Genomic DNA, 25722 nt, shown 5'->3' on the forward strand with positions numbered 1-25722 from the left:
TATATCCCACGGTATCCCAGTGAGTATCCTGTGTATATCCCAAGGTATCCCAGTGAGTATCCTGTACATATCCCCCTGTATCCCAGTTAGTATCTTGTATATATCCCACTGTATCCCAGTGAGTATTCTGTATATATCCCACGGTATCCCAGTGAGTATCCTGTATATATCCAAATGTATCCCTGTGAGTTTCCTGTATATATCACACTGTATCCCAATGAGTATCCTGTTTTTATCCCACTGTATCCCAGTGAGTATCCTTTTTATATCCCACTGTATCCCAGTGACTATCCTGTATATATCCCACGGCATCCCAGTGAGTATCCTGTATATATCCCACGGTATCGCAGTGAGTATCCTGTATATATGCCACTGTATCCCAGTGAGTATCCTTTTAATATCCAAACTGTATCCCAGTGAGTATCCTGTTTTTATCCCACTGTATCCCAGTGAGTATCCTGTATATATCCCACGGTATCCCAGTGAGTGGCCTGTATATATCCCACTTTATCCCCGTGAGTGTCCTGTATATATCCAAATGTATTCCAGTGAGCATCCTGTATATATGTCACTGTATCCCAGTGAGTATCCATTTTTTATCCCAGTGAATATCCTGTATATATGCCACTGTATCCCAGTGAGTATCCTGTACATATCACACGGTATCCCAGTGAGCGTCCTGTATCTATCCTTCTGTATCCCAGTGAGTATCCTGTATATATCCCACTGTATCCCAGTGAGTACCTTGTATATATCCCACTGTATCCCAGTGAGTATCCTGTTTTTATCCCACTGTATCCCAGTGAGTATCCTGTATATATCCCACTGTATCCCAGTGGGTATCCTTTTTATATCCCATTGTATCCCAGTGAGTATCCTGTATATATCCCACGGTATCCCAGTGAGTATCCTGTGTATATCCCAAGGTATCCCAGTGAGTATCCTGTACATATCCCCCTGTATCCCAGTTAGCATCTTGTATATATCCCACTGTATCCCAGTGAGTATTCTGTATATATCCCACGGTATCCCAGTGAGTATCCTGTATATATCCAAATGTATCCCTGTGAGTATCCTGTATATATCACAGTGTATCCCAATGAGTATCCTGTTTTTATCCCACTGTATCCCAGTGAGTATCCTTTTTATATCCCACTGTATCCCAGTGACTATCCTGTATATATCCCACGGCATCCCAGTGAGTATCCTGTATATATCCCACGGTATCGCAGTGAGTATCCTGTATATATGCCACTGTATCCCAGTGAGTATCCTTTTTATATCCAAACTGTATCCCAGTGAGTATCCTGTTTTTATCCCACTGTATCCCAGCGAGTATCCTTTTTATATCCCACTGTATCCCAGTGAGTATCCTGTATATATCCCACGGTATCCCAGTGAGTGGCCTGTATATATCCCACTTTATCCCCGTGAGTGTCCTGTATATATCCAAATGTATTCCAGTGAGCATCCTGTATATATGTCACTGTATCCCAGTGAGTATCCAGTTTTTATCCCACTGTATCCCAGTGAATATCCTGTATATATGCCACTGTATCCCAGTGAGTATCCTGTACATATCACACGGTATCCCAGTGAGCGTCCTGTATCTATCCCTCTGTATCCCAGTGAGTGTCCTGTATATATCCCACTGTATCCCAGTGAGTACCTTGTATATATCACACTTTATCCCAGTGAGTATCCTGTATATATCCCATGGTATCCCAGTGAGTATCCTGTATATATCCCACGGTATCACAGTGAGTATCCTGTATATATCCCACTGTATCCCAGTGAGTATCCTGTATATATCCCACTGTAACCCAGTGAGTATTATGTATATATCCCACGGTATCCCAGTGAGTATCTTGTAGATATCCCACTGTATCCAAGAGTATCCTGTATATATCCCACTGTAACCCAGTGAGTATCCTGTACATATCCCACTGTATACGAGTGAGTAACTTGTATATATCCCACAGTATCCCAGTGAGTATCCTGTATATCTGCCACTGTATCTCAGTACGTATCCTGTGCATATCCCACTGTATCCCAGTGAGTATCCTGTATATATCCCACAGTATCCCAGTGAGTATTCTGTATATATCCCACGGTATCCCAGTGAGTATCCTGGAAATGTCCCACTGTATCCCAGTGAGTATCCTGTATATATCCCATGGTATCACAGTGAGTATCCTGTATATATCCCACTGTGTCTCAGTGAGTATCCTGTATATATGCCACTGTATCCCAGTGAGTATCCTGTATATATGCCACTGTATCTCAGTAAGTATCCTGTATATATCCCACTGTATCCCAGTGAGTATCCTGTACATATCCCACTGTATACTAGTGAGTAACTTGTATATATCCCACAGTATCCCAGTGAGTATCCTGTATATATCCCACTGTATCCCAGTGAGTATCCTGTATATATCCCCCAGTATCCCAGTAAACATCCTTTATATATCCCACAGTATCCCAGTGAGTATCCTGTATATATCCCACTGTATCCCAGTGAGTATCCTCTATATATCCCACTTTATCCCAGTGAGTATCCTGTATATATCACACAGTACCCAGCGTTTATCCTGTATATATCCCACTGTATCCCAGTGAGTATCCTGTATATATCCCACTTCATCCCAGTGAGTGTCCTGTGTATCTCCCAGTGAGTATCCTGTATATATCCCACTGTATCCCAGTGAGTATCCTCTATATATCCCACTTTATCCCAGTGAGTATCCTGTATATATCACACAGTACCCAGTGATTATCCTGTATATATCCCACTTTATCCCAGTGAGTATCCTGTATATATCACACTGTACCCAGTGATTATCCTGTATATATCCCACTGTATCCCAGTGAGTATCGTGTATACATCCCACTTTATGGCAGTCATATCCTGTATATATCCCACAGGATCCCAGTAAGTATCCTGTATATATCCCACTGTATCCCAGTGAGTATCCTGTATATATCCCCCGGTATCCCAGTGAGTATCTAAAGCCCACTGTATCCCAGTGAGTATCCTGTATATATCCCACGGTATCCCAGTGAGCGTCCTGTATATATCCCACGGTATCCCAGTGAGTAACCTGTATATATGCCACTGTATCCCAGTGAGTATCCTTTTTATATCCCACTGTATCCCAGTGAGTATCCTGTTTTTATCCCACTGTATCCCAGTGAGTATCCTTTTTATATCCCACTGTATCCCAGTGAGTATCCTGTATATATCCCACGGTATCCCAGTGAGTGGCCTGTATATATCCCACTTTATCCCCGTGATTGTCCTGTATATATCCAAATGTATTCCAGTGAGCATCCTGTATATATGTCACTGTATCCCAGTGAGTATCCAGTTTTTATCCCACTGTATCCCAGTGAATATCCTGTATATATGCCACTGTATCCCAGTGAGTATCCTGTACATATCACACGGTATCCCAGTGAGCGTCCTGTATCTATCCCTCTGTATCCCAGTGAGTGTCCTGTATATATCCCACTGTATCCCAGTGAGTACCTTGTATATATCCCACTTTATCCCAGTGAGTATCCTGTATATATCCCATGGTATCCCAGTGAGTATCCTGTATATATCCCACGGTATCACAGTGAGTATCCTGTATATATCCCACTGTATCCCAGTGAGTATCCTGTATATATCCCACTGTAACCCAGTGAGTATTATGTATATATCCCACGGTATCCCAGTGAGTATCTTGTAGATATCCCACTGTATCCAAGAGTATCCTGTATATATCCCACTGTAACCCAGTGAGTATCCTGTACATATCCCACTGTATACGAGTGAGTAACTTGTATATATCCCACAGTATCCCAGTGAGTATCCTGTATATATGCCACTGTATCTCAGTAAGTATCCTGTGCATATCCCACTGTATCCCAGTGAGTATCCTGTATATATCCCACAGTATCCCAGTGAGTATTCTGTATATATCCCACGGTATCCCAGTGAGTATCCTGGAAATGTCCCACTGTATCCCAGTGAGTATCCTGTATATATCCCATGGTATCCCAGTGAGTATCCTGTATATATCCCACTGTGTCTCAGTGAGTATCCTGCATATATGCCACTGTATCCCAGTGAGTATCCTGTATATATGCCACTGTATCTCAGTAAGTATCCTGTATATATCCCACTGTATCCCAGTGAGTATCCTGTACATATCCCACTGTATACGAGTGAGTAACTTGTATATATCCCACAGTATCCCAGTGAGTATCCTGTATATATCCCACTGTATCCCAGTGAGTATCCTGGATATATGCCACTGTATCTCAGTAAGTATCCTGTGCATATCCCACTGTATCCCAGTGAGTATCCTGTATATATCCCACAGTATCCCAGTGAGTATTCTGTATATATCCCACGGTATCCCAGCGAGTATCCTGGAAATGTCCATCTGTATCACAGTGAGTATCCTGTATATATCCCATGGTATCCCAGTGAGTATCCTGTATATATCCCACGATATCACAGTGAGTATCCTGTATATATCCCACTGTGTCTCAGTGAGTATCCTGTATATATCCCCCTGTATCATAGTGAGAATCCTGTATATATCCCACTGTGTCCCAGTTAGTATCTTGTATATATCCCACTGTGTCGCAGTGAGTATCCTGTATATATCCCACAGTATCCCAGTGAGTATCCTGTATATATCCCACTGTATCCCAGTGAGTATCCTGGATATATGCCACTGTATCTCAGTAAGTATCCTGTGCATATCCCACTGTATCCCAGTGAGTATCCTGTATATATCCCACAGTATCCCAGTGAGTATTCTGTATATATCCCACGGTATCCCAGCGAGTATCCTGGAAATGTCCATCTGTATCACAGTGAGTATCCTGTATATATCCCATGGTATCCCAGTGAGTATCCTGTATATATCCCACGATATCACAGTGAGTATCCTGTATATATCCCACTGTGTCTCAGTGAGTATCCTGTATATATCCCCCTGTATCATAGTGAGAATCCTGTATATATCCCACTGTGTCCCAGTTAGTATCTTGTATATATCCCACTGTGTCGCAGTGAGTATCCTGTATATATCCCACAGTATCCCAGTGAGTATCCTGTATATATCCCACTGTATCCCAGTGAGTATCCTGGATATATGCCACTGTATCTCAGTAAGTATCCTGTGCATATCCCACTGTATCCCAGTGAGTATCCTGTATATATCCCACAGTATCCCAGTGAGTATTCTGTATATATCCCACGGTATCCCAGCGAGTATCCTGGAAATGTCCATCTGTATCACAGTGAGTATCCTGTATATATCCCATGGTATCCCAGTGAGTATCCTGTATATATCCCACGATATCACAGTGAGTATCCTGTATATATCCCCCTGTATCATAGTGAGTATTCTGTATATATCCCCCTGTATCATAGTGAGAATCCTGTATATATCCCACTGTGTCCCAGTTAGTATCTTGTATATATCCCACTGTGTCGCAGTGAGTATCCTGTATATATCCCACAGTATCCCAGTGAGTATCCTGTTTATATCCACCAGTATCCCAGTAAACATCATTTATATAACCCACTGTATCCCAGTGAGTATCCTGTATATATCCCCCAGTATCCCAGTAAACATCCTTTATATATCCCACAGTATCCCAGTGAGTATCCTGTATATATCCCACTGTATCCCAGTGAGTATCCTCTATATATCCCACTTTATCCCAGTGAGTATCCTGTATATATCACACAGTACCCAGCGTTTATCCTGTATATATCCCACTGTATCCCAGTGAGTATCCTGTATATATCCCACTTCATCCCAGTGAGTGTCCTGTGTATCTCCCAGTCAGTATCCTGTATATATCCCACTGTATCCCAGTGAGTATCCTCTATATATCCCACTTTATCCCAGTGAGTATCCTGTATATATCACACAGTACCCAGTGATTATCCTGTATATATCCCACTTTATCCCAGTGAGTATCCTGTATATATCACACTGTACCCAGTGATTATCCTGTATATATCCCACTGTATCCCAGTGAGTATCGTGTATACATCCCACTTTATGGCAGTCATATCCTGTATATATCCCACAGGATCCCAGTAAGTATCCTGTATATATCCCACTGTATCCCAGTGAGTATCCTGTATATATCCCCCGGTATCCCAGTGAGTATCTAAAGCCCACTGTATCCCAGTGAGTATCCTGTATATATCCCACGGTATCCCAGTGAGCGTCCTGTATATATCCCACGGTATCCCAGTGAGTAACCTGTATATATGCCACTGTATCCCAGTGAGTATCCTTTTTATATCCCACTGTATCCCAGTGAGTATCCTGTTTTTATCCCACTGTATCCCAGTGAGTATCCTTTTTATATCACACGGTAACCCAGTAAGCGTCCTGTATCTATCCCACTGTATCCCAGTGAGTATCCTGTATATATCCCACTGTATCCCAGTGAGTATCCTGTATATATCCCATGGTATCCCAGTGAGTATCCTGTATATATCCCACTGTGTCTCAGTGAGTATCCTGTATATATGCCACTGTATCCCAGTGAGTATCCTGTATATATGCCACTGTATCTCAGTAAGTATCCTGTATATATCCCACTGTATCCCAGTGAGTATCCTGTACATATCCCACTGTATACTAGTGAGTAACTTGTATATATCCCACAGTATCCCAGTGAGTATCCTGTATATATCCCACTGTATCCCAGTGAGTATCCTGTATATATCCCCCAGTATCCCAGTAAACATCCTTTATATATCCCACAGTATCCCAGTGAGTATCCTGTATATATCCCACTGTATCCCAGTGAGTATCCTGTATATATCCCACTGTATCCCAATGAGTATCCTGTATATATCCCAGGGTATCCCAGTGAGTGTCCTGTATATATCCCACTTTATCCCCGTGAGTGTCCTGTATATATCCAAATGTATCCCAGTGAGCATCCTGTATATATGCCACTGTATCCCAGTGAGTATCCTGTTTTTATCCCACTGTATCCCAGTGAGTATCCTTTTTATATCCCACTGTATCCCAGTGAGTATCGTGTATACATCCCACTTTATGGCAGTCATATCCTGTATATATCCCACAGGATCCCAGTGAGTATCCTGTATATATCCCATGGTATCACAGTGAGTATCCTGTATATATCCCACTGTATCCCAGTGAGTATCCTGTATATATCCCCCTGTATCCCAGTGAGTATCTAAAGCCCCTGCATCCCAGTAAGTATCCTGTATATATCCCACTGTGTCCCAGTGAGTATCCTGTTTTTATCCCACTGTATCCCAGTGAGTATCCTTTTTATATCCCACTGTATCCCAGTGTGTATCCTGTATATATCCCACGGTATCCCAGTGAGTATCCTGTATATATCCCATGGTATCGCAGTGAGTATCCTGTATATATGCCACTGTATCCAAAGAACAAAGAACAAAGAAATGTACAGCACAGGAACAGGCCCTTCGGCCCTCCAAGCCCGTGCCGACCATACTGCCCGACTAAACTACACTCTTCTACACTTCCTGGGTCCGTATCCTTCTATTCCCATCCTATTCATATATTTGTCAAGATGCCCCTTAAATGTCCCTATCGGCCCTGCTTCCACTACCTCCTCCGGTAGCGAGTTCCAGGCACCCACTACCCTCTGCGTAAAAAACTTGCCTCGTACATCTACTCTAAACCTTGCCCCTCTCACCTTAAACCTATGCCCCCTAGTAATTGACCCCTCTACCCTGGGGAAAAGCCTCTGACTATCCACTCTGTCTATGCCCCTCATAATTTTGTATACCTCTATCAGGTCGCCCCTCAACCTCCTTCGTTCCAGTGAGAACAAACCGAGTTTATTCAATCGCTCCTCATAGCTTATGCCCTCCATACCAGGCAACATTCTGGTAAATCTCTTCTGCACCCTCTCTAAAGCCTCCACATCCTTCTGGTAGTGTGGCGACCAGAATTGAACACTATACTCCAAGTGTGGCCTAACTAAGGTTCTATACAGCTGCAACATGACTTGCCAATTCTTATACTCAATGCCCCGGCCAATGAAGGCAAGCATGCCGTATGCCTTCTTGACTACCTTCTCCACCTGTGTTGCCCCTTTCAATGACCTGTGGACCTGTACTCCTAGATCTCTTTGACTTTCAATACTCTTGAGGGTTCTACCATTCACTGTATATTCCCTAACTGCATTAGACCTTCCAAAATGCATTTTATCCCACTGTATCCCAGTGAGTATCCTTTTTATATCCAAACTGTATCCCAGTGAGTATCCTGTTTTTATCCCACTGTATCCCAGTGAGTATCCTTTTTATATCCCACTGTATCCCAGTGAGTATCCTGTATATATCCCACGGTATCCCAGTGAGTGTCCTGTATATATCCCACTTTATCCCCGTGAGTGTCCTGTATATATCCAAATGTATCCCAGTGAGCATCCTGTATATATGCCACTGTATCCCAGTGAGTATCCTGTTTTTATCCCACTGTATCCCAGTGAGTATCCTGTATATATGCCACTGTATCCCAGTGAGTATCCTGTATATATCACACGGTATCCCAGTGAGCGTCCTGTATCTATCCCACTGTATCCCAGTGAGTATCCTGTATATATCCCACTGTATCCCAGTGAGTACCTTGTATATATCCCACTGTATCCCAGTGAGTATCCTGTATACATCCCATGGTATCCCAGTGAGTATCCTGTTTATATCCACCAGTATCCCAGTAAACATCATTTATATATCCCACAGTATCCCAGTGAGTATCCTGTATATATCCCCCAGTATCCCAGTAAATATCCTTTATATATCCCACAGTATCCCAGTGAGTATCCTGTATATATCCCCCTGTATCCCAGTGAGTATCCTCTATATATCCCACTTTATCCCAGTGAGTATCCTGTATATATCACACAGTACCCAGTGATTATCCTGTATATATCCCACTTTATCCCAGTGAGTATCCTGTATATATCACACAGTACCCAGTGATTATCCTGTATATATCCCACTGTATCCCAGTGAGTATCCTGTTTTTATCCCACTGTATCCCAGTGAGTATCCTTTTTATATCACACGGTAACACAGTAAGCGTCCTGTATCTATCCCACTGTATCCCAGTGAGTATCCTGTATATATCCCACGGTATCCCAGTGAGTATCCTGTATATATCCCACGGTATCCCAGTGAGTAACCTGTATATATGCCACTGTATCCCAGTGAGTATCCTTTTTATATCCCACTGTATCCCAGTGAGTATCCTGTTTTTATCCCACTGTATCCCAGTGAGTATCCTTTTTATATCACACGGTAACACAGTAAGCGTCCTGTATCTATCCCACTGTATCCCAGTGAGTATCCTGTATATATCCCACTGTATCCCAGTGAGTACCTTGTATATATCCCACTGTATCCCAGTGAGTATCCTGTATATATCCCACGGTATCCCAGTGAGTATCCTGTATATATCCCACGGTATCACAGTGAGTATCCTGTATATAGCCCACTGTATCCTAGTGAGTATCCAAACCCCCTGCATCCCAGTAAGTATCCTGTATATATCCCAGTGTATCCCAGGAAGTATCCTGTATATATCCCACGGTATCCCAGTGAGCATCCTGTATATATCCCACTGTATCCCAGTGAGTATCCTGTATATATCCCACTGTAACCCAGTGAGTATCCTGTATATATCCCACACTTTCCCAGTGAGTATCCTGTATATTTCCCACGGTATCCCAGTGAGTATCCTGTATTTGTCCCAATGTATCCCAGTGAGTAACCTGTATATATCCCACGGTATCCCAGTGAGTATCCTGTATATGTCCAAATGTATCCCAGTGAGTATCCTGTATATATCCCACTGTATCCCAGTGAGTATCCTGTTTTTATCTGACAGTATCCCAGTGAGTATCCTGTATATATCCCACTGTATCCCAGTGAGTATCCTTTTTATATCCCATTGTATCCCAGTGAGTATCCTGTATATATCCCACGGTATCCCAGTGAGTATCCTGTATATATCCCAAGGTGTCGCAGTGAGTATCCTGTATATATCTCACTGTATTCCAGTGAGTATCCTGTACATATCCCCCTGTATCCCAGTTAGTATCTTGTATATATCCCACTGTATCGCAGTGAGTATCCTGTATATGTCCCACTGTGTCCCAGTTAGTATCTTGTATATATCCCACTGTGTCCCAGTGAGTATCCTGTATATATCCCACTGTATCCCAGTGAGTATCCTGTTTTCATCCCACTGTATCCCAGTGAGTATCCTGTATATATCCCACTGTATCCCAGTGAGTATCCTTTTTATATCCCACTGTATCCCAGTGAGTATCCTGTATATATCCCAAGGTATCGCAGTGAGTATCCTGTATATATCTCACTGTATCCCAGTGAGTATCCTGTATATATCCCACGGTATCCCAATGAGTATCCTGTATATGTCCCAAGGTGTCGCAGTGAGTATCCTGTATATATCTCACTGTATCCCAGTGAGTATCCTGTACATATCCCCCTGTATCCCAGTTAGTATCTTGTATATATCCCACTGTATCGCAGTGAGTATCCTGTATATATCCCACTGTGTCCCAGTTAGTATCTTGTATATATCCCACTGTGTCCCAGTGAGTATCCTGTATATATCCCACTGTGTCCCAGTGAGTATCCTGTTTTCATCCCACTGTATCCCAGTGAGTATCCTGTATATATCCCACTGTATCCCAGTGAGTATCCTTTTTATATCCCACTGTATCCCAGTGAGTATCCTGTATATATCCCAAGGTATCGCAGTGAGTATCCTGTATATATCCCACTTTATCCCAGTGAGTATCCTTTTTATATCCCACAGTATCCCAGTGAGTATCCTGTATATATCCCACTGTGTCCCAGTGAGTATCCTGTACATATCCCACTGTATCCCAGTGAGTATCCTGTATATACCTCACTGTATCCCAGTGAGTATCCTGTATATATCCCACTGTATCCCAGTGAGTATCCTGTTTCTATCCCACTTTATCCCAGTGAGTCTGTTGTATATATCCCACTGTATCCCAGTGAGTATCTTGTATATATCCCACTGTATCCCATGAGTATCCTGTATATATCCCACTGTATCCCATGAGTATCCTGTATATATCCCACTGTATCCCAGTGAGTATCCTATATATATCCCACCTCATCCCATTGAATATCCTGCAATATATCCCGCCGTATCTGAGTGATTATCCTTTATATCCTGTATGTGTCACGGTGGCACATTGGTCAGCACTGTTGCCTCACAGCGCCTTGCACCCGCGTTCAATTCCAGCCTTGGGTGTCTGTGCGGAGTCTGCACGTTTTCCCCGTGTCTGTGTGGGTTTGCTCCGGCTGCTCCGGTTTCTTCCCACAGTCCAAAAATGTGTGGGTTTGTCAGGGATACGGGATGGGGCAAGGGGACTGGGCTTAGGCAGGGCGCTCTTTCAGAATGAGAACCCCAATAGTTTAGACAGCGAGTTACAGCAAGGTCACCATTTCCTTCTCTCTACCTTCTCATCTTACCTAGCTCTGGCGAAGTGGGACGGGATTTCTTGGACTTGGCTCGGGATGTCCTTCGGCCCGATTTCTCTCGAACCAGGGGTTTGGTCTCTTCTTTCGAATCCACCGTTTCTGTGTCTTTCTTTTCCCTGACCGAGATCCTCATGCCTGGATGGGCTGGGGTCCCAGGACCCCGCGCGGCCGTCGTACCTGCGGGGCTGAGGGGGGCGAGGCCCAACCTGGGGGCAGCATCTGACAGCTCCAGCTCCAGTCTGGCAGCCCCCAAACTGCCCGGCCCGTCCTTGTGCGAACCACTGGACTCCTTGGGAAGGGGAGATGGCCGTTCGACTTTCCGACTGGACTCTGCAGGCGCGTCGGGCTCGTTTAGCGCCACCACAGAGATGGTCATGGGCGCTCTCGACTCGGAACTCCAAGTTACCTTTTCTATCGTTTCCACGACAGGTTGGAGATGAGCTGGAGGTTGAGTCTGAGGTTGTGGATTTGGGGTTTGCGGTTCTCTTGTTCCCACCTGGTCTGACTGTTGAGCAAGGTGATTGGTTGCTGGCTCGTGCACTCTGGCCTTCTCTATGTTGACTGATTCCTGGTCCTCGAATTCCCCCGTGATTGTGGCCAGGCCTCTCTGCAAAGGTGTCCGTAATGGCGTGATGTCAGGTTGACTACTCTCGGGGTTTCGCAGACCCGGCCACTGCAACACCGTCATCGAGAGCGGCTCAATCAGCTGGGTTCGGAGGGCTTTCCTGGAGGACAGCTCTCGGTTCACAGCCCGCTCCAGGACCGGGGACCTCAGCACTGGCTTGGCCATCGAGCTCATGGCGGTCTTCTTGATCCGGCTGAGCTCCTCCGATATCTTGAGCTCGATGTCACGGGCCCGCGAGGCGTACTTCCCCCGCTCGTCAAAGGAGGCCGCCTTCTGCCGGAAGAACAAGCGCCTCTGCTCCGCATTGCCGCTGTCGACCCGCAGCAGCCCTCGCCCCTCGCTCTCCAGCAGGTCGGAGAAGGACGGCCTGCCCCTGCCATCGCGTGGGTCGGCGTGATCAAAAGACCGGGACTTCCTGAAGCCGGGCCACGGCTGCCCGTCTGCCAGCTCGAAGCTCCTCCTCCTCTCCGGGAACGTCTCAAAGTACTTCATCCTGTCGAAGGTTCGGGAGCCCGAGCGGGAGTGGGTGGGCGACGCACTGCACGAGCTGGCTCTCCGCCCTTGATCCAACGCCACCAGGTGGTCATCCGTGGCAGCTGCCACCTTCGGCCTCCTGGCCTTGTCCTCGAACTCCGCTGGCACGGTGTCCCGGTACTCGACGGGCGTGGTCAGTTTCCGCCGCGGTGTCAGCGGGGTTGTTGGCTGGGGCTGGCCGGCTCGGGAGGCTTTGGGACTTGCCGGTCGGACTTTGAGGGACGTTGGAGGGAGTCCAGCTGGTCTGGGTGCTCCTTGCTGTGAGCCCTGGTTCTGGGCCATGGCTTCCCACCTGAGGGTCGGCTCGAGGGTGCTGTCAAACTGGCTCCTCACCAACGTGTCCTCACAAAGGTCCCTGGAGGGAAAGGAAACAAGAGATAAATTACATGAACCCGGGCAAAGGGATTCTGGCCATTCTTCACCAATGTGTCACTCTACGATCACATGCTCCTTGTAACCACGTTCAACCTGCAGCAGACTCAAGCTGCAGGGATGTCCAGGGCCCTGAGGTTCTGGCTGTGGTGGGAAGAGTGTGCTGACAGTGCAGGGCACAGAATGGACCCATATCCCATGGACCTGCGCGCCATCGTACTCAAGCACAGATTTTTAAATCAGGGAGGCCATCAAGAGTTATGGGGATAAGACGGGACCGTGGAGTTGAGGATTATCATTTCAGATCAGTCAGGATCTCATTGAATGGCGGACTCGATGGGCCGAATGGCCCACTTCTACTCCTACGTCTTCGTCTCTTATGGGCTGACTACCTATATATAAAGACCCATCAAATACTCCCGCCAGTGATATCTGAATGGCCTCTGCTGGAGGAACGGCAATGCTCAAATCAGCAAGGGTTTGATTGGGCCCCCAATACTGACACTAGCCTTTCCTTGGGCTCTATGTCTTTAGGAAGTGAGTGAAAAAGTTACCGTGCTTTCCCCTCGGTGAATCACATTTATTTTGATGTGTAGCCAATGTTGTAATGGAGGCAACGCAGCAGCCAATTTGCGCAGAGCAAGATCCCACACCCAGCAGCGTGACGATGGCAAGATCATCTATTTTTACTGATACGTGTCAAAACGTCAGCTTGGTTTTGCTCTCCATGGAAGCTGTCAGACCTGCTGAGATTTTCCAGCAATTTCTGTTTTTGTTTCAGATCCCAGCCTACGCGGTAAAGTTTGGATCGGTACGATCCCTGCCGACACGGCGGCACAGTGGTTAGCACTGCTGCCCGACAGTGCCAGGGACCCGGGTTCGATTCTGACCTTGGGTGACTGGCTGTGTGGGGTTATTCACATTCTCCCCGTGTCTGCGTGGTTTCCTCTAGATTGGCCGTGATAAAAGTGTCCCTTAGTATCCAGGGATGTACAGGAAGGTGGGGTTATGGGGAAAGGGTAGGGGATTGGGCCTAAGGATGGTACTCTTTCAGAGGGTGGGTGCAAGCTTGATGGGCCGAACGGCCTCCTTCTGCACTGGAGAGGTTCCATAAATTCTGTAGAGATCTCACTGTTTTTAAGCGATGTTGGTTGAGGGATAAATATTGACCAGGATATTGGGAGAACTCGTCTGCATTGCTCTGATAGAGTGACCCCGGTCGCAGTACACACCCTGCAGGATCTGTGCGTTGGCCTGGATTATGCCCTTGAGTCTTTGGAGTGGGAGTTGAAGTTAGGACTTTCTGACTCCGAGGCAGGTGGCCGCTAGCCACTGAACCACAGTAGTCACTAATTGTGACCAGCAATGGCATGCGGTAGGAGGCCATTTGGCCAACCGAGTCCATGCTAGTGGAAAACGGAGACATGCACGTGGATCAGTTCGGGGCTCTGCGATGATCTCGGTGAATGAAATGAAAATCGCTTATTGTCACAAGTAGGCTTCAAATGAAGTTACTGTGAAAAGCCCCTAGTCGCCACATTCCGGCGCCTGTTCGGGGAGGCTGGTACGGGAATTGAACCCGCGCTGCTGGCCTTGGTCTGCTGTACAAGCCAGCTGTTTAACCCACTGTGCTAAACCAGTCCAGGTTGCATCGCGTTCAGTTTGCTGCAGTGTTCAATTGTTCTGTGTTTGACTGCTTGGGCCTGTTTACATTCGACGCTCACTGCACAACCCTGGGTGTGGACTCAGAGGAAAGTAAACAAAGCTGTCCAAGGAGCTGGAAGCCAGGGTTGTAGCATGGAGCAGACATTATAAAGCATTGAGGAAACAAAAATGTTATTTCTGCATCGATCCGAGATATAAAATATGCAATATGTGGCTGTGGACATCATCAGTGAAGAACGCCCAGTTTCAAACCTGTCACTTATACACACACACACACACACACAGGACAAGACACAGCGGCGAGGTTAGTGAGGTCATGCAGGAGCTGGGTTTGGAAGGCCTGTGATGCCTGGTGGACTAAACAGAGAAATCAAAAGGTGAAGAGAGAAAGGCTGGCACAAAGGATCATTAACCGCTAGAGCACTCAATTTCTTCACATCGTTCGAATTCACGTGTGCTCGAATCTGTGCTGATAGTCTCACGCTCAACCCCCTTCCATAGAATAAAATCATAGAGTGACACAGAACCGAGGCCGTTCAGCCCATCCTCCCTGTGCTAGCTCTGTGAAAGAGCTATCAAATTAAATTCACTGCCCTGCACTTTCTCCGGGAGGCCAGCAATTATTTCCCCTCAAGTATTTCCCCAATTCCCTTTTAAAAGTTCCGATTGAATCTGCTTCCACCGCCCTTTCGGGCATCGCCTCCCACATCATCGCTGAGTAAAAATATTTCCTCACATTGTGTCTGGCTCTTTTAAGAATTATCTTCAATCTGTTTTCCTTTGACCAGCTACTGACCATCCCTTCATTGGAAATAGGTCGACATAGAATGACATAGAACACACAGTGCAGAAGGAGGCCATTCGGCCCATCGAGTCTGCACCGACCCACTTAAGCCCTCACTTCCACCCTATCCCCATAACCCAATAACCCCTCCCAACTTCCTTGGACACTAAGGGCAATTTATCACAGCCAACCCACCTAACCTGCACGTCTTTGGACTGTGGGAGGAAACCGGAGCACCCGGAGGAAACCCACGCACACACGGGGAGAACGTGCAGACTCCGCACAGACAGTGACCCAGCCGGGAATCGAACCTGGGACCCCCTGGCACTGTGAAGCCACAGTGCTATCCACTTGTGCTATCGTGCTGCTCTACACAATTCCTTCATTAGCACCTTCCAAACCCACGACCACTGCCATCTAGAAGGACAAGGGCAGGAGATACCTGGGAACCCCACCACTTGGAGGTTCCCCTCCAAGTCACTCAACTGGGAAATATATTGGCTGTTCCTTCACTGTCGCTGGGGCAAAATCACGGAACTCCCTCCCTAACAGCACAGTGGGTGTACCTACACCTCAGGGACTGCAGCGGTTCAAGAAGGCAGCTCACCCCCACCTTGCAGTGGGCAATATGAAATCTGGACCCAGCCACCAAAGCCCACATCCCAAGAATGAATATTAAGAATCCAGGCTGCTATTATGGGGCACCAATTCGTGATCATGAAATTGAGTTCCTCAAACAGTTAATCCTCTCAAAGTTTCAGGGTCAGAAAACTATGCAAAAAATAATCTGCAGGAAATGACAGCGAAAGAGAAAGGTGGGTGGAGGGAGGGAGAGTGGGAGCGAGGAAGGGAGGGTGGCAGGATGGATGGAACGAGAGAGGGTAGAAGGGAGGGTGCAGGGAGGTAAAGAGGGAGGTAGAGAGGGATGGAGGAAGGAAGGACGGAGGGAGAGAGGGAAAGAGGAATGAAGTGAAGATTGAGAGATGGAGGGAGAGGAAGTGGGAAGAAAGGAGGGTGGAGGGAGGTAGAGAAGGAAGAAGGAAGGGAGGTAGCGAGGGAGGGTGGAGGGAGGTAGAGAGCAGAGGGTGGGAGGGTGGATGGAGGAAGGGAGAGAGGGAAGAAGGGAGGGTGGCGAGAGGTGGAGAGGGTGAAAGGGAGGTTGGTGGGATGGAGGGAGGGAGAGAGGAAAGAAGGGAGGGAGGGTGGAGGTAGCGAGGGAGGGAGGGAGGGTGGAGGGAGGATGGAGGGAGGGAGGGAGAGAGGGGGGAGAACGGAAGGTGGAGGGAGAGAGGGAGGGAGCGTGGAGGTAGAGGGATGGAGGTAGAGAGGGAGGGTGGAGGTAGAGAGGGAGGGAGGGTGGAGGGAAGTGGAGTGGGAGGGAGGAAGGGAGGGAGGGTGGAGGTGGTGAGGGAGGGAGGGAGGGTGGAGGGAGGGTGGAGGGAGGGAGGGAGGGTGGAGGGAGGGTGGAGGGAGGGAGGGAGGGTGGAGGGAGGGTGGAGGGAGGGAGGGAGGGTGGAGGGAGGGTGGAGGAAGGGAGGGAGGGTGGAGGGAGGGAGAAAGGGAGGGAGGGAGAAAGGGAGGGAGGGAGGGGGAGGGTGAAGGGAGGGTGGCGGGAGGGTGGAGGGAGGGAGGGTGGAGAGAGGGAGGGAGGGAGGGTGGAGGGAGGGTAGCGGGGGAGTGGAGGGAGGGAGGGAGGAAGGGAGGGAGGGAGGAAGGGAGGGCGGAGAGAGGGAGGGAGGGAGGGTGGGAGGGTAGCGGGTGAGTGGAGGGAGGGAGGGAGGGAGGAAGGGAGGGTGGAGGGAGGGTGGAGGGAGGGAGGGAGGGTGGAGGGAGGGTAGCGGGTGAGTGGAGGGAGGGAGGGAGGGAGGAAGGGAGGGTGGAGGGAGGGAGGGAGGAAGGGAAGGTGGAGGGAGGGTGGAGGGAGGGAGGAAGGGAGGATGGCAGGAGGGTGGAGGGAGGGAGGGAGGGTGGAGGGAGGGAGGTAGAGAGGGAGGGTGGAGGTAGAGAGGGAGGGAGGGTGGAGGGAAGTGGAGTGGGAGGGAGGAAGGGAGGGAGGGTGGAGGTAGTGAGGGAGGGAGGGAGGGTGGAGGGAGGGTGGAGGGAGGGAGGGAGGGTGGAGGGAGGGTGGAGGGAGGGAGGGAGGGTGGAGGGAGGGTGGAGGGAGGGAGGGAGGGTGGAGGGAGGGTGGAGGAAGGGAGGGAGGGTGGAGGGAGGGAGGGAGGGAGGGTGGAGGGAGGGAGAAAGGGAGGGAGGGAGGGGGAGGGTGAAGGGAGGGTGGCGGGAGGGTGGAGGGAGGGAGGGTGGAGAGAGGGAGGGAGGGAGGGTGGAGGGAGGGTAGCGGGGGAGTGGAGGGAGGGAGGGAGGGAGGGAGGGAGGGAGGGTGGGAGGGTAGCGGGTGAGTGGAGGGAGGGAGGGAGGGAGGAAGGGAGGGTGGAGGGAGGGTGGAGGGAGGGAGGGAGGGTGGAGGGAGGGTAGCGGGTGAGTGGAGGGAGGGAGGGAGGGAGGAAGGGAGGGTGAAGGGAGGGAGGGAGGAAGGGAAGGTGGAGGGAGGGTGGAGGGAGGGAGGAAGGGAGGATGGCAGGAGGGTGGAGGGAGGGAGGGAGGGTGGAGGGAGGGAGGGAGAGAGGGTGGTGGGGAGGGAGGGTGGGGGTGGAGGCAATATGAAATCTGGACCCAGCCACCAAAGCCCACATCCCAAGAATGAATATTAAAAATCCAGGCTGCTATTATGGGGCACCAATTCGTGATCATGAAATTGAGTTCCTCAAACAGTTAATCCTCTCAAAGTTTCAGGGTCAGAAAACTATGCAAAAAATAATCTGCAGGAAATGACAGTGAAAGAGGAAAGGTGGGGGTGAGGGAGGGTGAGTGGGAGCGAGGAAGGGAGGGTGGCAGGATGGATGGAACGAGAGAGGGTAGAAGGGAGGGTGCAGGATGGATGGAACGAGAGAGGGTAGAAGGGAGGGTGCAGGGAGGTAAAGAGGGAGGTAGAGAGGGATGGAGGAAGGAAGGACGGAGGGAGGGAGGGAAAGAGGAATGAAGTGAAGATTGAGAGATGGAGGGAGGGGAAGTGGGAAGAAAGGAGGGTGGAGGGAGGTATAGAAGGAAGAAGGAAGGGAGGTAGCGAGGGAGGGTGGAGGGAGGTAGAGAGCAGAGGGTGGGAGGGTGGATGGAGGAAGGGAGAGAGGGAAGAAGGGAGGGTGGCGAGAGGTGGAGAGGGTGAAAGGGAGGTTGGTGGGATGGAGGGAGGGAGAGAGGAAAGAAGGGAGGGAGGATGGAGGTAGCGAGGGAGGGAGGGAGGGTGGAGGGAGGATGGAGGGAGGGAGGGAGAGAGGGGGGAGAACGGAAGGTGGAGGGAGAGAGGGAGGGAGCGTGGAGGTAGAGAGGGATGGAGGTAGAGAGGGAGGGTGGAGGTAGAGAGGGAGGGAGGGTGGAGGGAAGTGGAGTGGGAGGGAGGAAGGGAGGGAGGGTGGAGGTAGTGAGGGAGGGAGGGAGGGTGGAGGGAGGGTGGAGGGAGGGAGGGAGGGTGGAGGGAGGGTGGAGGGAGGGAGGGAGGGTGGAGGGAGGGTGGAGGAAGGGAGGGAGGGTGGAGGGAGGGAGAAAGGGAGGGAGGGAGGGAGGGTGGAGGGAGGGAGGGAGGGGGAGGGTGAAGGGAGGGTGGCGGGAGGGTGGAGGGAGGGAGGGTGGAGAGAGGGAGGGAGGGAGGGTGGAGGGAGGGTAGCGGGGGAGTGGAGGGAGAGAGGGAGGAAGGGAGGGAGGGAGGAAGGGAGGGCGGAGGGAGGGAGGGAGGGAGGGTGGGAGGGTAGCGGGTGAGTGGAGGGAGGGAGGGAGGGAGGAAGGGAGGGTGGAGGGAGGGTGGAGGGAGGGAGGGAGGGTGGAGGGAGGGTAGCGGGTGAGTGGAGGGAGGGAGGGAGGGAGGGAGGAAGGGAGGGTGGAGGGAGGGAGGGAGGAAGGGAGGGTGGTGGGAGGGAGGGTGGAGGGAGGGTGGAGGGAGGGAGGAAGGGAGGATGGCAGGAGGGTGGAGGGAGGGAGGGTGGAGGGAGGGATGAAGAGAGGGTGGTGGGGAGGGAGGGTGGGGGGTGGAGGGAGGAAGGGAGGGTGGAGGAAGGGAGGGAAGGAGGGTGGAAGGAGGGAGGGAGGGAGGGAGGGTGGAAGGAAGGATGGAGGGTGGAGTGAGGGTGGAGGGAAGGAGGGAGGGTGGAGGGAGGGTGGAGGGAGGGTGGAAGGAAGGAGGGAGGGTGGAGGAAGGGAGGGAGGGTGGAGGGAGGGAGAAAGGGAGGGAGGGAGGGAGGGTGGAGGGAGGGAGGGAGGGGGAGGGTGAAGGGAGGGTGGCGGGAGGGTGGAGGGAGGGAGGGTGGAGAGAGGGAGGGAGGGAGGGTGGAGGGAGGGTAGCGGGGGAGTGGAGGGAGAGAGGGAGGAAGGGAGGGAGGGAGGAAGGGAGGGCGGAGGGAGGGAGGGAGGGAGGGTGGGAGGGTAGCGGGTGAGTGGAGGGAGGGAGGGAGGGAGGAAGGGAGGGTGGAGGGAGGGTGGAGGGAGGGAGGGAGGGTGGAGGGAGGGTAGCGGGTGAGTGGAGGGAGGGAGGGAGGGAGGGAGGAAGGGAGGGTGGAGGGAGGGAGGGAGGAAGGGAGGGTGGTGGGAGGGAGGGTGGAGGGAGGGTGGAGGGAGGGAGGAAGGGAGGATGGCAGGAGGGTGGAGGGAGGGAGGGTGGAGGGAGGGATGAAGAGAGGGTGGTGGGGAGGGAGGGTGGGGGGTGGAGGGAGGAAGGGAGGGTGGAGGAAGGGAGGGAAGGAGGGTGGAAGGAGGGAGGGAGGGAGGGAGGGTGGAAGGAAGGATGGAGGGTGGAGTGAGGGTGGAGGGAAGGAGGGAGGGTGGAGGGAGGGTGGAGGGAGGGTGGAAGGAAGGAGGGAGGGTGGAGGGAAGAAGGGAGGGTGGAGGGAGGGTGGAGGGAGGGTGGAAGGAGGGTGGCGGGAAGGAGGGAGGGTGGAAGGAGGGTGGCGGGAAGAAGGGAGATAGGATGAAAAACTGGCTAACAATGGAAATCACTCCCCCAAAATAAGAAGGTGTTCTCAGGATGAAGGTGTTTGAAGGGCGAGCGGGCAGGGAGTTGTCTCCATAAGGAGCATTGTACTTACGCAGGTATCGACATGGCTTTCCCTCTATACAGGCTGAACATGCTCCCGTACGCATCACTAGCAACAGACAGGCTGTCTTCCGACCCCCAGCTACTATACGCCAGGTTAGAACGAGACGCCCGGATTAGTGGCTCCACCCCCAGGTGCCTGATCCGAGCACTGGTTGGTTGCAGCGCATCTGCTTGCCTGGCGACCTCTGATGGTGGGCTGTCCTGGGCCCGGCTGACGCTCAGTTCTTCCTCCTCTTCTGGCCCTCCTCCTCCCCCCGCTGCTGGCACGCTCCGACTCTCCTCTGAGGATCGGTCTGCTCCCGGGCCTTCCGAAGGTGCCAGGTGATCGGGGGCAGTCCGCAGTGACGAGGGCGTGCTCTCTGGACTCGTGTCCGTGAAACTCTCAAATTCACCTTCTTACGAAGTAGAGAAAAGAAAGGGTGGGGGGGGGTTGGGGAAGAAAGAGTTAGTGGTGTCCGTTTCCGACTCCCTCCCTGGGTAGAGGCTGGAGAAGGCCGGGGGCGTTAGGCTGCTCTAGAGAACGGTATTTCTACCCCAGGAGAAGCCTGGATTGTACGCTCAGCGCTCGAGTGGGACACAAACCTGCAACCTCCTGGCTCAGAGGCTATAACTCTACCCACGCAGCCGCAGCAGACAAGGTAAGGGTGGGGTGGGGGGATAGAGAGGAGCAGTTGACTTGTAATGGTCTTTCTCAGGTGGTCTCGTGAACCAGTCAATGACATTAATACCACGGTGAAGCATTCCAGCAAAATTCCAATGCTGCCACCCTCCCAGAATTTTGAAACAATAGACTCTAGTGGTTACTGTGGAGTCGGAGCTAAAGGATGCTGTGTAAGGACAGTGGAAACATTGATGTCACACCAAAGAGACATTGGTCTGGATCGTGCTCTCGGGATGAAGTACGGGCCTTTGGGGTGACACTGAACCCCAAACTTGGGACAGGTGAGCGAAAGCTTGGTCAGAGAGGTAGGGGTTTAGGAGGGGGCAGGGGTTAGTTTGCCGATGGCGATTATGAAATTCTCTTTGTCTCACGCTGTGGGTGGGTTTGGCGGATATCTTGGGTGGGCCTTGTGGCCGTTTAGTTTGTGCAGGAGCTTGGCATCCCCTGGAGGTAACGGATCAAACCAGACGGAGGAAGGGGTGGGTGGGCAAAGTGTTCCGTTCCGGCTTTGAAGGAGGGCACCGAGCAATCTTAGTCAATACACGGGTTCTTTTTTTGGTCACCTGGGCCACAGCAGATCCCAATGGTAAGTTTGTGATGGCCAGTGAGTCTCAGAAGAACTGTTGACTTCCACCCCTGGCCTGGACACACCAACTGATCTTTGGAGGGGGCTTCAACTGCGCGCTGGATTCCAAACGGGATCGGTCCCTTTGCTCTCTCGGGGATGGTGTAAGTGCTCACTTTATGGAACAGATGCGGGGGGGCAGGCCCATGGAGGCTTTTGCAGCCAGGGGACAAGGAATTCTCTTCTTTTCCCACAGGCATGAAGTTTATTCCAGGATTGTCTTCTTCTTAACGGTGGGTCCCTCCTACCCTGGGGTGCGGAGAGCAGAATATTCAGCAATTGTAACCTCGGACCATCCTCCGCACTTTGTGGACCTGACCTCGGAAACAGATTCTAGCCGGGGCCCACCGTGGAGCTGGACGTGGCGTTGTTGGTGGACAGGGGGGGGTTTGTGAGCACTTGACCAGGACCCTCGAGGAGACTGCACCCAATTAAATAGGAATGACTCCGTCTCTCCCTCCACACTGTGGGAAGCCGGTTGTAAGGGGAGGTGGGGTTGGGAGGTAATCTCCTTTAAGGTGAAATTAGATCGCACGGTGAGGGCGGAGTGGCAACGGCTTGGGGGGGGGGGGGGGGGGGGGGGGGAGGGCGATGGGCAGCTCTGGGGGTTTTTATGAGTATGGGGAGGGGGCCAGCTGTCCACCTGCTGAAGCAGCTTCCCGAGAGATTATACAAATGCAAAACCCGGGCGGCAATTTGGTTTCCGCCCCTGATGAAGTCCAAGTCTTTTTACAGGACCCTCTCTCGGTCCGAGCCCCCTGGAGAATAGGCCAGCCATGCCAGTGGTTCCAGGTGGGTTGTCCTTTCCGATGGTGGAGAGAGAAAGGCAGGAGGAGTTGGGTGAACTGGTTAGCACAGTTGCGATACGGTAGGATAGTGGTTAGTACAATTGCTTCACTGCGCCAGGGTCCCAGGTTCGATTCACGGCTTGGGTCACTGTCTGTGCGGAGTCTGCACATCCTCCCCGTGTGTGCGTGGGTTTCCTCCGGGTGCTCCGGTTTCCTCCCACAGTCTAAAGGTGTGCAGGTTAGGTGGATTGGCCATGCTAAATTGCCCTTAGTGTCCAAAATTGCCCTTAGTGTTGGGTGGGGTTACTGAGTTATGGTGATAGGGTGGAGGTTATAGGGTGCTCTTTCCAAGAGCCGGTGCAGACTTGATGGGCCGAATGGCCTCCTTCTGCACTGTAAATTATATGATATGATTTACAGCTCCAGGGTCCCAGGTTCAATTCTCGGCTTGGGTCACTGCCTGTGTGGAGTCTGCACGTTCTCCTCGTGTTTGCGTGGGTTTCACCCCCACACCCCCACAACACAGCGACTCCAAGTGGGGTCTACTGGGCAGCGTGGTAGCATTGTGGATAGCACAATTGCTTCACTGCTCCAGGGTCCCAAGTTCGATTCCGGCTTGGGTCACTGTCTGTGCGGAGTCTGCACATCCTCCCCGTGTGTGCGTGGGTTTCCTCCGGGTGCTCCGGTTTCCTCCCACAGTCCAAAGATGTGCAGGTTAGGTGGGTTGGCCATGATAAATTGCGCCTTAGTGTCCAACGGTTAGGTGGGGTTACTGGGTTATGGGGAGAGTGGTGGAGGCATGGACCTAAGTGGGGTGCTCTTTCCACGAGCCGGTGCAAACATGATGGGCCAAATGGCCTCCTTCTGCACTGTAAATTCTATGAATCTATGATTAAAGATTCTACAGGGCACTTGGAAAAATTCAAGACAATCAGGCAGAGTCAACATGGTTTAGTGAAAGCAAAATCATATGTTTGACTAATTTGTTGGTGTTCTTTTAAGGAGTAAATTCTATGATTCTATCTCTCATTTTGAAAAAAAGACAAAGATCCCATGGAGTGTGGTTCTTAGAGACCCATTTCCCTTTTCAACGTCGACGTCAAACTGAGAGCTACGGTGTTGCCGCTGTGTTTGGAGCCATGTGCCCCAGGGGTGATAGCGGACAACCAGACTGGTTTTGTTAAAGTTCAGCAATTATCGGCGAATATGCGGGGGTTATTGAATGTTGTCCTTTACCCCTCTCCAGTTCCTGAACCAGGAGTGATTGTATCTTTGGACATTGAGAAGATGTTCGACAGGGTAGAGTGGGAGTACCTCTTCAAGACCCTTGGGGTTGGGCAGAAGTTCACTTCATGTATTCGGTTGCTATATTTATAGAGCCCCTACGGGCAGTATGTGCACTAACCCTTCGAACCCGGGATTTTTTACAGTCAGTAGGGGCACTAAGCAGGAATGTCCTTTTGTCACCACTCCTGTTTGCATTGCCGATTGAGCCGTTAGCGATACAGCTGACATCCTCGGGTAAATGGAGGGGGCAGAACGGGAGTGGGGGTGGGGGGGAAATAGCTGTATTACACGGATCCAATCTCCTCTCCGGATGAAATAATGAAGCTTCTCGGGAGCTTTGGCTCCGACTGATCTGGGGTGATTACCGTTTCGTCTGGCCAGAGGTAGTTTTTGTTATCTGGGTACCTGGGTGGCCCGGGATGGACTAGCACTCCATAGATTGAACAACACTGGTCTGGTGATCAGGGTGAGGCCCGTCTTACAGAGGTGGGACAACCTCCCTCTGTCCTTGGCGGGCAGGACCCAGACTGTAAAAAGGAATATTCTCCCGAGGTTTTATTTCTGTCGCGGCGCCTCCCGATGTTTCTTCCCAAATCCTGTCGGTTTGCGGCCATTTTTATTTGGGCAGGTAAGACCCCAAGAATCCTTAGGGCTTTCCTTCCGGGGTACCGGCAGTCGGGGGTGGGGGGGGTGGGTGGGGGGGGGGGGGGGGGGGCGTCTGGCGATACCCAACTTACCCGGTTATTACTGAGCAGCCAACATCGGGAAGGTATTGGGATGGTTTAGGGAGCCGGGCCCCGTGTGGGGAATGATGGAGACAAGCTCCTGTAGGGGGTCTAGTCTAAGGGCGGCACAGTAGCAGAGTGGTTAGCACTGTGGCTTCACAGCGCCAGGGACCCGGGTTCAATTCCCGGCTTGGGTCACTGTCTGTGCGGAGTCTGCACGTTCTCCCCATGTCTGCGTGGGTTTCCTCCGGGTGCTCCAGTTTCCTGCCACAAGTCCCGAAAGACGTGCTTGTTGGGTGAATTGGACATTCTGAATTCTCCCTCTGTGTACCCGAACAGGCGCCAGAATGTGGCGACTAGGGGATTTTCACAGTAACTTCATTGCAGTGTAAATGTAAGCCTACTTGTGACAATGATGATTATCATTATAGGGCATAGGCAACGGCCCCACTTCACTTCTCCCCGATGGGGTTTCTCTTTGAACCTGTTGGTGGTGTCCATTCTTACAATATGACGGCAGTTTATTGTGGGCCCCTCTCTGTGACACCCACCTACCTGCTCCATCGGTTTTAATACGCGATGTTTAGCCATGGGAGTGAAGAGCCTTGGGAGTTTTAGGGATCTGTTTGTGGAGGGGGGGTTTGCTAGTTTGGAGATATTGGGCGAAATTCTCCCCCAACGGCGGGATGTCCGCCGACTGGCGCCAAAGCCGGCGCCAATCAGACGGGCATCGCGCCGGCCCAAAGGTGCGGAATGCTCCGCATCTTTGGCGGCCTAGCCCCAACATTGAGGGGCTAGGCCGACGCCGGAGGGATTTCCGCCCCGCCAGCTGGCGGAAATGGCGTTTGTTTCCCCGCCAGCTGGTGCGGAAATGCGGGGAAAGCGCGGGAGCGTCAGCGGCCGCTGTCACTTTCCCAGCGCATGCGCGG

General features: G+C 51.1%; 1 protein-coding gene across 7 annotated transcripts in view; it reads right to left on the bottom strand.

Annotated features, from left to right (window-relative positions):
- spega (striated muscle enriched protein kinase a) overlaps nt 1-25722 on the bottom strand; it is a 1182457-nt gene that overhangs the window by 991647 nt on the left and 165088 nt on the right. For 6 of the 7 annotated variants that reach the window (XM_072468701.1, XM_072468711.1, XM_072468729.1 and 3 more), the window contains 2 exons: nt 20697-21102; nt 11576-13098 (listed from right to left, as the gene is read on the bottom strand). In XM_072468701.1, the coding sequence (XP_072324802.1) occupies nt 11576-13098; nt 20697-21102 (1929 nt within the window). The remainder of the gene's footprint in view (nt 1-11575; nt 13099-20696; nt 21103-25722) is intronic. The other variant, XM_072468720.1, reaches the window with a different exon arrangement.

This window comes from Scyliorhinus torazame, chromosome 2 (genome assembly GCF_047496885.1).
Source record: "Scyliorhinus torazame isolate Kashiwa2021f chromosome 2, sScyTor2.1, whole genome shotgun sequence".
NCBI lineage: Eukaryota > Metazoa > Chordata > Chondrichthyes > Carcharhiniformes > Scyliorhinidae > Scyliorhinus > Scyliorhinus torazame.